The 11,953-nt window shown below is 43.3% G+C and overlaps 1 protein-coding gene and 1 long non-coding RNA gene across 3 annotated transcripts; one reads left to right on the top strand and one right to left on the bottom strand.

Annotated features, from left to right (window-relative positions):
* Positions 1-1,088: 1,088 nt before the first annotated feature.
* On the bottom strand, positions 1,089-3,411 carry si:ch211-163c2.2 (Fc receptor-like protein 5). Its single transcript, XM_063186799.1, has 6 exons — positions 3,387-3,411; positions 3,010-3,288; positions 2,613-2,888; positions 1,994-2,326; positions 1,614-1,892; positions 1,089-1,387 (listed from the first exon to the last, which is right to left on the bottom strand). Exons 1-6 carry the CDS (start codon positions 3,409-3,411, stop codon positions 1,089-1,091), a joined length of 1,491 nt encoding a protein of 496 aa, XP_063042869.1.
* Positions 3,412-10,756: 7,345 nt separating this feature from the next.
* On the top strand, positions 10,757-11,953 carry LOC134437003 (uncharacterized). 2 transcript variants are annotated; one of them, XR_010032305.1, is made up of 4 exons: positions 10,757-10,851; positions 10,958-11,093; positions 11,407-11,478; positions 11,915-11,953. It is a non-coding gene; the product is annotated as an uncharacterized LOC134437003 (long non-coding RNA). The 2 variants fall into 2 exon arrangements; XR_010032304.1 differs by having other exon boundaries at positions 11,404-11,478.

The raw sequence follows: 11,953 nt of genomic DNA, 5'->3' as shown, positions 1-11,953 counted from the left end.
GTGGACGTGGTAATAAAGTAGATATGCCAGATGACCAGTCCAACCTTGCCCCTCTTATAAGTAGTCAAGACGAACATGATTGTGTCTACTGAGGTAGTAAAGTGAGATATTCTCATAGTAGGTTTATTTCGATTCCATCCAAGTAACAACAGTTCATATCTTGCCAGTCTGATTTTCAGCCCACAGACCGCATGGTTGGGAGAGTCATTGTTCACCTCTCGTAATGACTGAATCATTTAAGCATTGACTGACTTGTGAAGGTGATTATCTATCCTGGCTCTCGTCGTGTTTCCGCTTATCTTAGTGAGCTACATCTCAATCTGTGTGTAATTTCTTATTCTCTCAGTTTCCACAAACTCAAGGAACTTTGAATCAATCAGGATCGTGGAATTGTTAGAGATGTGACAAAGTCAAAGAGTTAAACGTAGTGGAGAAGGGAAAAAAAAAGTCGCACACACAATTCACATCAGCTAGATGAATGCCAATCAGGGCAGATTACTGATGACATGGAGGAGGTCCCATGCCAGAGCAGTGAGGTGAGGGCTGGTGGACACCAACACAGCAGAAAAGCTGTTCCCGTCATGACTTGACACCATGTGACATGAATGCGGAGCAGAAGGCATGCTCATAAACAGCGTCGTCATAGAGACTGGATAATACTCTTATGTGTAGATTTTCGTCGCGGAGTCGTGGACACAATTTCTAACCAGAATGCTACACGGTGTAGCAGTGCACACGCACATGCTGCATCTCAAATTCAAGGATCCTGGCCTTGCTAGGACATGAAACGCCCAGAGATTGGATACTCTTTGGTGAACTCTGCGGAGTATTCAATCACCGGGCGTTTCACGTCCTAGCAAGGCCAGGATCCTGACTTTGAGATACACCCATTGAACATAGAACTGCACACAATGCACCATCAAGAATGAGCCGATTAAAAATGTCAGACAAAATGGATTCTCCAATCATGTGCAAGGCTTTTTAATAAAACCACGCCTTTGGAGTGCTAACTGTATGGCCATAGTGCCAGATGGATGTTTTGGAGCAAGGTGGAGCCACATTCTTCTGGCAAGAGCCAGGTAAGTGATTCACAAAATTATTATTTTTTTAAAAATATTTCCTTGTGCCTTTTTAACATTACCTTTTACTGCGATCCAGCTCACTGGTGACTCTCCTTTCTCTGGGTTTCTGCACTTGTAGAGGCCCTCGTGTGACTTTGAGACTGCAGGGATGGTCAGTTCTCCTGTGCTGGAGGTGTGGAGGAGTGTCCCATCTTTATAGAAGTCAGCGCTGATGTCTAAAGGCTGGCGGTGATATCTACAGCGCAGAGTCAGAGGATCTCCCTTAGCCACAGGATGGACAGGACTCTCCAGGATCGCATTTCTAGCTATAGTATAGAACAGCAACAAAAGCAATGAAACTCATAATTAACACTTAGGCCTATGCCATACTGAAATTTGTGTAGACGCAATCATTTTATGAACACACATTTACATGGACGAGCACGCACACACACACACACACACACGCACACAGACGCACACACGCACACACACACACACACACATACACACACACACACACACACACACACACACACACACCATACTCACTACTGTGTACAGTGATGTTGACAGGATTGCTCTGCTCTCCAGACTCAGACTGGCACCAGTAAACTCCACAGTCTGACGAAGAGGTGTAGCTGGTGCTGCAGGTGGATCCACTTTCTGTCCAAAGACTGGGACACCTTTCCCGCCCCATGCTCCCTGGGAACCATCTCAGTTTCCATCCAAATGACTCGAGAATCCCTTCACAGCTCAGGGAGAGGGACTTTGACCAGAAATGTTGAGTTTTATTGGGGAAAACAACTGGCAAGGGCAGCCGAGGATGGCCTAACATGTAAAGATAGTAGGAAAGTGGAAAGTGGTCAGAAAGTCAGAATCATAACAGAATAGTTTAAAGTGCATGATGTGCTTTGAGGAGATCATCTCACCTGTCACCCATAGAGGCTGCCATTGGCTGAACTCTGTCTGATAGGCTGGCTCTCCCCTCTCTGCTCTGCACACATAGACTCCTGTGTGTCTGAGAGCAGCAGGGCTGAGAGTGTAGGAGCCTCCAGCTCCTCTGCTGCTGTCTGGGAGAAGCTCTACATAGTTAGGTGTGTTTTCATGAGACACATATTTCAACCCAGGCCTGTAGGGGGCAGTCTTGTACCAGTGGAATGTCCAGCCTGCAGAGGAGCCGCTGACCTCACAGCTCAGAGTCACTGAGTCTCCTTCAGCAAGCCAGGGCTGTGCAGGTCCTCTGAGAACTGATGTTGCTTTTTCTGATCAGTAGGTAAATAAACAACAAAAACATACAAACAAACAAACAAATACATACAGTAAATACATACATTTTTGGAGAGTCTTCTCGTGGCATAGGTCTGCTAACTTAGTCACTTCAAGTGACAGAAAATTGTTTTTTGTAGCTAAACCCTTCTTCTAAAACACATATTTAAAATAAAAAAGCATTTCTTTACATTTACCTAGCTCTGATTTGACTTCCAGATCAAATGTGATATATTTTTTTCTAATATTCAGATACTATTGTCTTTGATGTAGTCTACTCACCTGACACACTAACTCTGATGTCTCCGCTGATCTCCGAAGTCTGCGAGTCTCTACTGTGTGTTCCCCTGCAGCTGTAGTTTCCGCTGTGGGTCTGATCAGCTTGGATGATGCTGTACACTGGGCTTGACGCGTCTCCTTTGAGCACAAGTTTATTGACATACCATGTGTACTTCCATTCATTATCAGCGTCTGGTATGTCACATCTGAGGACAAAATTCTCTCCATGGAACACATCGGTCCAATTGGTCAGAGGAGTCACAACAGCTTTGGGACTTTCTGCAGGTAATGATAATAAATAATCTTATTGTGAATATGTATGCACGCGCAACTATCTTCACTGACTTGTACGTATCTTGATAATACAGTGTGAAGTGCATTAGAAGTGCATGAAGCTTACCCCTGATTGTCACCAATATCTCATTGCTGTAATGTGTGTCGTAGACTGGGTCTCCTCTCCCAGCTCTGCACCAGTACTGTCCTCCATCAGACACTTTAGCAGAGCTGATCCTGTAGGAGTTTCCACCAGTCTGGGCCACAGGAGTAGAGGACTGGGTGTCTTTGTACCAGTAGAAACTCCATCCAGTAGACTGGCCCATGTCACATGTCAGGGTAACAGTGTTTCCCGTCAACACTGGTGACGCTGTATCACAGCTGATGGAAGGGGTTGGCTTGCCCGCTGTAATCGAAGAGAAAGGGGGAATAAAATAGGACCAATAGAAAAACATCAGTGTGAGTGGTGATGTATCTTGCAAATAGAAATGGGAAAATTCTGACATTGGTTTGAAGTGAATCTGACCATCTTTGAATGACAGTCGAGTCGACCATTAATGAAAACGAACCCGAACTCAACCCTTTTTCTATTCTAAAGATGGACTTGCTGCTCTGTGGATTTCCATTTCTTTCTTTTCACTTCTTTTCCTTTTTTTATTTCTTGGGCATATTTTATCCAGTTGAGACAGTTAAATATATTTTCTATATACAATGTTGTAATATGGAATCTCATGGTACACATTAGGCCTACCGGTCTGGGCTGTGTTTCCCAAAAACACTTAAGTAGGTCTAGTACTTAAGCCTAAGTAGTACTTAAGTATGAGTGGCCGCCTAAGCAAAATATCAGAAATATTTTTTTTTGCATGTGCGAGAAAAAAATATTGTATTGTAGACCTATAAAATGATTGTAGGCCTACATAAACTGTTAGTGATGTGGTATATTGCCTAGGCGCCCCCTCGTACTTACATTAAGTACTACTTGGGCTTAAGTACTACTTAAGGGTTTTTGGGAAACGCAGGTTGGCTCTAAAGAGTCTACAGTCGGTCCCCCTACAATGCACACCCTTTACCGAGGTAATGCCACGTCATCCACCTCGGTACGTACCGGGCCTAGCTGCAGTGTACCCAAACAACCGCCGGGTGGCACTTGGGAGCGCTCGCTATACGCTTTACCACGTTGTAGCGCATGTTCAGGTCTCTCTCTCTCTCTCTCTCACACACACACACACACACACTTTCTCTTGCATACACACAATACACATTCAAGCGCAAATGGGTAGGCAACATTTATTACATGGAATATTTTAGACGATGTTGACGGCATATTAATATACCGTAAAGTTCCATATAATAGCCGAGTTCCAATTAGCGGCCGGGTTCCTTTTAAGGGCCGGGTGCACGAGGATATTTGACAGATAATGGCCGGTTCCAAATAAAAGCCCTGTCTAAATAATCATTAAATGAACCAAGGAAGAAGGCTTGACCAACGGCGCTGCATGTTTCCCCCCTTATATTGTTTTGTTTAGTTTTTAGGATGCGCCGCGTCTTTGGCCATCAACCGCTGCGTCAGTGAAGGAAATGTCGGAAATTTTGCAATGTAAAACTCGGGGAAGCAGCGGTGTTTCAGGGTAGCATGTGGTTTAACGCTGTAATACGGGTTAATGTGGGTAAAATCCACATTTAAAACGAGTAGCCAAGGCATGTGATGAGAGAAAATGACATTTGAGACAAGCGTCCAACGAAATGAAATGTAATGTCAACATGCAGCCTCTCTGCACTCGGATTCTCCTCCCTTCGCACTAAACTGGCAAACATGTTCTCTCACAATGTTTTTAATGTTTTGTGCACTACATATGGACACATGGGACATTGTTGACATGTTGAAGTTAACTTTCTTCAATGTGCATAGCGGAGCACGCACTCGCACACACCCTGCACGCACTGCACTGGGCTGCTTTTCCCAAAACCCCTTAAATAGTACTTAAGCCTAAATACTACTTAAGTATGAGGGGCCGCCTAGGCAATATACCACATCACTAAAAGTTTAGGCATACAATCAATTTATAGGTCTACATACAATATTTTTTTCTCACAAATGCAAATAAAATGGTTGCGCCAAGTGCATGTGTGAGGTAAAATAGTGTATGTATAAACTTTAATTGATGATGTGAGACCTATTTCTGATATATTGCCTAGGTGGCCTGATCAACACACTTTAATGCATATGGGCAGAAAACACCATTGCCATGCACTGGATTTTTTGAAGCCGAACTTTGCTGGAAGGGAATCAGTATGAAGGACGATGTCTATGTGATCAGAGGCGATGTGGAGCCACTTTTAGGACGGATGTCTAGCTTTTCACTGAAAATACTGAACAAGGGAGAGACAGTCAGTGCAGTACAACAGTCTCAAAGATTTCAGAACCTGTTTAAGGAATATGGAGAACTGTTCAAGGGACTAGGAAATGTCAAGGGATACACACACAAAATAACAGTGGATTCATCTATACCACCTGTTGCACAGAAATTGAGACAAGTTCCGTATCACATGAAAGAAGCAGTGAATCAAGAGTTAGACAAAATGCTAGAACAAGATATAATTGAAGAAGTGAATGAAGGATCTGAGTGGGTTTCGAATCTACTGCTTACACCAAAGAAAGACACAGCGGAATTGAGGCTCTGTGCAGACCTTAGAGAGGTAAATAAAGCTGTGATTAGGGAGAGACATCCAGTACCGACTGTTGACAGCATTCTACAGGCTGTTCAGGGATCTAAAGTTTATGCAAAACTGGACGCAAGGAAAGGCTTCTGGCAAATTGACTTAGACCCAGAGTCAAGACACCTGACAACATTCATTACACACAGAGGCTGCTACAGGTACAAAAAGGTACCGTTTGGATTATCTTCAGCACCTGAAGCATATCAGAAGGCCATGGATTCTTTAATTAGTGGTATGCCTGGAATAGTGTGCTACATGGATGACATGGTGTTATATGCAGATGACGAGGAACAGCTGGAAGAGAGACTGAGGAGAGTGTTCAAAAGATTTCAGGAGAGAGGACTGACACTTAACAAAGACAAATGTGTCTTAGGATTGAAACAAATTGAAATACTAGGTCATGTGATCTCTGGAGAGGGAATAAAGCCAGATCCAAGAAAGGTGGACGCCATCAGCAAAGCACCAAGGCCTGAGAACATCTCACAGCTACGCTCGTTCCTAGGCACATGTGGATTTTTGATGAAATTCATACCAGATTATGCAAACCTGTCTGAACCACTCAGGCGACTGACACGAAAAGGGGAAGAATGGCAGTGGACTACAGAGACTGAAAAGTCCTTTAAAGACATGAAAAGAGCAATGGTAAGTCAGCCATGCCTAGCCTACTTCAAGTTAGATGCACCGACCACTGTGATTTCCGATGCCAGTCCAATAGGATTAGGAGCTGTCTTACTTCAGAAACAATCCAATGGACAAAACAAACCAATAGCGTATGCAAGTCGCTCATTAACCGCCACAGAGAGACGCTATTCACAAATTGAACGAGAGGCTCTTGGATGCGTATGGGCCGTAGAACACTTTAGAACATACCTATGGGGTGGCAAGTTTACCTTACAAACAGATCACAAACCATTGATCTACATGTTCAATCCAGAAAAAGCAACCATGTTGCCACCACGAATTCAGAGACTGGGGATGAGACTACACCCATACGAATACAACATTGAACACGTGGTAGGCAAGTGTAACATAGCCGATTCACTCTCAAGACTACCTTTGTCTGTGGCAGAAGATAGCGAGTATGTTGACACATATATGGAGAGGGTACTCTCCATCATCTCAAGTGACGTACCAGCCATGACACTCGACGACATAAGAAAAGACACACAAGAGGATGATACCCTGAACCAGCTTATCTCCATTATTGAAACAGGACAATGGCCAACACACATGACAGAGGAACTACAATCATACAAGAAATATGCAGAAGAATTGTCAACACACAACGGGCTGATCCTTAGGGCACACAGGATTGTGCTGCCTAAAAGCAAAACAAAGCAGGCCATGCAGATAGCACATGAAACACACCAAGGAGTAGTAAGGACAAAACAGTTTTTGAGAAGCAAATTTTATTGGCCGAACATGGATATTGATATTGAAAGATTGACTGGAAATTGCAATGCATGCATTCTGAACCAAGCTCTGCATGAAGATCAACCACTCCAGCCACTAGAACTACCCCCAAGGCCGTGGACAAAGCTAGGTATAGACCTAGTAGGCCCGATTGACAACAAGCATATACTGACAGTCATTGATTACTATACGTCTTACCCAGAAGCAGTTGTAGTGTCAGATATATCATCACAGACAGTTACTGGAGAGCTAATGAAGATATTTGGAAGATTTGGATACCCCCTAGAGGTAGTGACCGATAATGGCAGGCAATTTGTGTCAACTCTTTTTGATTCTTTTTTGACAACCTGTGGAATCAAACATATCCGGGCGTCCCCTTATTACCCAAAGAGTAATGGCAAAATTGAGCGTTTTCATCGCTACCTTAAGAAAGCTTTCAGGGCCTGTAAGTGTGAAGGAAAGCGTTGGACAGACCAACTGTCAAAGATCCTGATGGCGTATCGTACAACAACCCACAGGGCATCCGGAGAAACCCCAGCCTATCTCATCTTTGGGAGGGAGATGCGCACCAAGCTACCTCATTGGGAAGAGGAAGAAAATGAGGACAAGAACAGCGACATCAGAAAGCATCATGACGAATACAAGAAGAAAATGAAAGAGTATGCGGACAAGAAACATGGAGCGAAAGAGCACAGTTTTGAGATTGGAGACATTGTATACATTGCAAACCTAGAGAACAACAAGTTGGACTCAAAATACAAAGATGTTCGTTATGTCATATTGAAAAGTACCTCTGACACTTCCTTTGAGCTAGTCAATACTGAAAATGGAAGCCGTGTGAACAGGAATGTCAAGCACCTCCGACATGCACCAGTGAATGAAGTCAGCATCCCAGAACCAGAGATTCCGGAATTAGACATTAGAGTACCCGAGGATATTCAGCCACAGCACCTGCCAACTGCTGAGATTCCACAAGAGACTGCCACAGTCCCAGAACCAAAACCTCCAAATGAACTTACCACCAGATCTGGGAGGGTCGTCAAGAAACCAGCTCGTTACAGATTGTAGCTCTAAAGAAAATCCTATATAGTTAAAATTGTGTTGCAGGTTCCTTGAATTTGCTTAGGCTTCAGTAGGCCTACTGCAAGTAATGTTTGAAGCATTTAATAATATAAGAGATTTAAGTTTAATGTTTTAGGTCTCAATGTTAATTTGTTACAGTTACGAGTTAATATCTACAAGGGGAGGAAATGTAGTATAGTTGTGAAACGCCCACTACGGGGGCCGAGAGGACTCAGTGAGATTAGAGCCAGTGTTAATTAGAGCCATGTAATGTGAAGGTCCGGAAATTAAAAGCGCTCTTGGCTGCTTGGTAGCAGGTCCACCACAGGTCACCCCCATTCAAAAGTAAGTTTTTTATTCAACTATTTATATTTATTATCCTTCCATTGGTGATAAACGTGTCGTTATTCGCACCACATTGAAATTGCCATGTTTGTAGATGATAGGGCTGTGAATACATTTTCGAAACTATTTCAGTTAGTTAGTTTAGCAATCAGTGGTGGTCTAAGTTAATCAATAATCACATTAGACGAAGTGGAGACCCTAGTTTTTCCTTCTCTCTCTTCAGAGTGAAATACATCGGTACTTTAATAGACGGTAGTATCAGAGAGAGTTTATGGGTAATACGAGAGAGGAATCTCGCTACTTTTTCCGGGTGGTACTGTCCACTAAGTGGCGCCATCCAGACAGCGCAGAGGAGCGCCAAGGAACGCAGAGGCTGTTGAAATGAATGGGGTCGCATGGAGCTCAACCACGATGCTGCCATTGCTTTGGGAGAGAATTGGTATCATCGTTTCATTTTATTTTTCCAAAAGGCAGGATAGATTATCCTTTCAAACGGCAGTTAGTTTGAATGTTTAAACTTGCTGGATCTTTGTAAAATACGTCTTTATTGTCAATATGACGTCACGAGTGGCTTCACACACTGCGTTTAGATTGGTCGGCCGGCTGCATTGCTGTGATCACGACGACCGTAAAGCAATTTTGTTAGCAAGATGCTAGCGGAGCCTGACTCATAAATGCCAACGCTGTAGGAAATCAGAAGGACATAATTCCCAGGTTATTGTACATTTCATTGAAATCCACATTGGTTTCTCAGAACTTACAGTAATATTGTCAAGTTTCAGCAGACAGCGAGCACAATTGTCAGTTATTAGCGCCAGCCTTATGAGCTCTGCTGTCTCGACAGCGCTCCCTAGGTGAACTGCAGGCACGGGTTTGAGGGCGAGATTCAACACTGTATGTAAACCCACTGTGGTAGTATTTTGTGACAGAGATGTATTACTTCATTAAACAGTCGTGTTGGTTCCTCTGGTTGCATGCTGAGGAGCGAGTGAACGGCTCGAAACCCTCGAGGAGCTCTGTGTGACGTGACCCTGTGTAGAAAAGGCTGGTAGAACCAAAGAAACTCAAGAGAAAGAACAATCTCTTGGCGGGGAATGCATTGGCCACGGTGTAGTACGGGGGCGTTGCCTGAGGACACGAGTGGATGGAAAATTAACTCCCTTGCGCATGGTCATTGGTCAGTGGGTGCGATGGATGCCATTTTCGTACTCCCTTGCACATGGTCAGTGGGGGCGACACCATGATGGATAATTTGTGGCCAAGTAACGGCAGCTGTTGGTCAGCAGTAATTGCTGGGGGTAATTAAGGACAGCTGACAGACATTCACGCTGTCCTATGACCTGTTCCACAGTGAATAACATTTCCGTACTCCCCTCGCCATCATTTCCTACTACGCTGTTATGACGTGAGTAAGCCCTCTTGTCTCAAGCCTCTTTGGTAGAACTGCGAAGCTCACGTCTTCTCGTGTGGGTGAAGACGGTTACATTAGCTATCGACTGGGCTAGCTACAGGGTTCCCACCATGGTAAAATATCTTACCCACCGTTATAAATAATGTACTCCTGGTCAAACTAAGTGAATATGTGTCTGAACTGCAGAACCATGATTGTAACGCACGCGCACCTCAAAAGTATGGTGCCTCTAACAGACGGTTTAGGTAGGAGCTGTAAATATCTACGGGGAAATGGGCACATGTTTGTACGTGGCGTTATGGCACCCTGTATCATTCCGTGATATCACGGTGATAGAGATGACTGAATAATGCACTGTACTTAAACCACTGATGGAATGATACATGGTGCCTTCACGCTTCGTTGGCTATGCTATTTCCCCAGAACATATTGCTTGTAATATTATCCTATTTTTTAGTCGCTGGCTTCCTGCAGTTGTTAATTTTCTGTTCAACCCCCCTTTCGTGTAATCAGCTCTAACTTGCCGTTTTACTCCCTCATAGAATTTCTCCATAATGGTGGAAGTAAGCATTAGTATTCACGTAATCAGTTATTTAGTCATGTTGTCTTGGTAGGTTTTATTGGGCCAGGCATACATGAAATGCTTCAATATAACTTATTTTAAACGTGCACTTGTATCCTGTCTCGTGGCACTGCCGTTACTGCTTAGTAGAACGCGATTGCCACAACATAAAACCTCTTGACTCTTAAAGGGACAGCAGTGGTCCACGCAGTCTGGCTCTCCTGCTTTACTATTTAACTGTACTACTTCTGTGTGTGTGTTAACACTGAATGTTATCAACCTGAACACTCCATTTTGCATTGATAGGAAAATACTTATGTAATGAATATGTTTTGCTTATCAAGATCATGTTCTATGACAGACATTTGTGTTACTTGCACCAGCAGGAGATTATCAGCGACATGCCCATGGCCACCGACTTCAAGTCATGCTGGCCAGAAATGTTGGATATTGGAGAGGTAATGTTTTTACTCAGTAGGAAGTACTGGCTTGTATATTGTATGATACCCATGACATTAAGTGTTCCTTAACATACTGTCTTCTGGCCTTTTTTTGTCATTTCAGATCCATGCAGAGTTGACTCGTTACCACTATGCCACTGCAGTTAAAGTTTCTTTCCCAGCTGGACCTCCACTGCGATGACCTGGTGAAAATCTTCCAGAAGAGGGGAGGGCACACCGCAAGAAAACTGCAGTCAGTGGTAAGTAAAGGTGCCCCACTTCCTGTCCTTCAGGTGAACTTGTTAGTTTTCTTCAATGCATTCATACCTGGTATGACTTGGCGTTTCAATCCCCAGCCCTTCTCAACACACACGTGTGTAAGCCTACCGGTAGTTTGGTAATGTCATAATGTGATGTTAATGTCATATTTCTCAATTCATCTGACTTGTTTAAACAAAGAATGTTGTCAACCTGAACACTCCATTTTGAATTGATAGGAAAATGATTTAGTAATGAATATGTTTTGCTTATCAAGATCATGTCTTTTGACAGACATTTGTGTTGCACCAGCAGGAGATCATCAGCGACATGCCCATGGCCACCGACTTCAAGTCCTGCTGGCCAGAAATGTTGGATATTGGAGAGGTAATGTTTCTACTCAGTAGGAAGTACTGGCTTGTGTATTGTATGATACCCATGACATTATGATATTAAGTGTTTCCTGTGTAGGATGTGGCCAGAATGGGTACTGCAACTATGCTGCTCATTGAAATAGTGCTGCATGTTGCCAAATTTGATCTTTTCATGAATATTTACTAAATTACAAACCAATATTTATTAGTTTAGCCTACAGTAAGTTTTGCAGCTGAAATTCAAAATGGCGCAGATCCCCCTTTTCATGTATGAAAAGCGCAATTTTCCCAGTCATAATGAATACTTAGAATATGGTGGTGGCAAGTATTCATGAAAAAGGTAACATTTGTGAATGGGCAGCATGAATTCTGGAAATAAACAACTAAAATATTACACAGTGCACCTTTAACATATTGTCTTCTAGGCTTTGTTTTTTTTGTCATTTCAGATCCATGCAGAGTTGACGCGTTACCACTATGCCACTGCA

The sequence above is a fragment of the Engraulis encrasicolus genome, chromosome 21, assembly GCF_034702125.1.
Source record: "Engraulis encrasicolus isolate BLACKSEA-1 chromosome 21, IST_EnEncr_1.0, whole genome shotgun sequence".
Lineage (NCBI taxonomy): Eukaryota > Metazoa > Chordata > Actinopteri > Clupeiformes > Engraulidae > Engraulis > Engraulis encrasicolus.
Note: the sequence above shows the minus strand (reverse complement) of the source record. Positions and strands in the feature narration are given on the sequence as shown.

What these genes read in the sequence shown, in the direction of transcription:
- si:ch211-163c2.2 (XM_063186799.1), bottom strand. Translation starts at nt 3,411, where the DNA reads ATGGTCAGATTCACTTCAAACCAAT. An exon ending in CAGATTCACTTCAAACCAAT is followed by an intron (nt 3,289 to 3,386) that starts GTCAGAATTTTC and finishes CTTCGATTACAG; the next exon opens with CGGGCAAGCCAACCCCTTCC. An exon ending in GATATTGGTGACAATCAGGG is followed by an intron (nt 2,889 to 3,009) that starts GTAAGCTTCATG and finishes CATTACCTGCAG; the next exon opens with AAAGTCCCAAAGCTGTTGTG.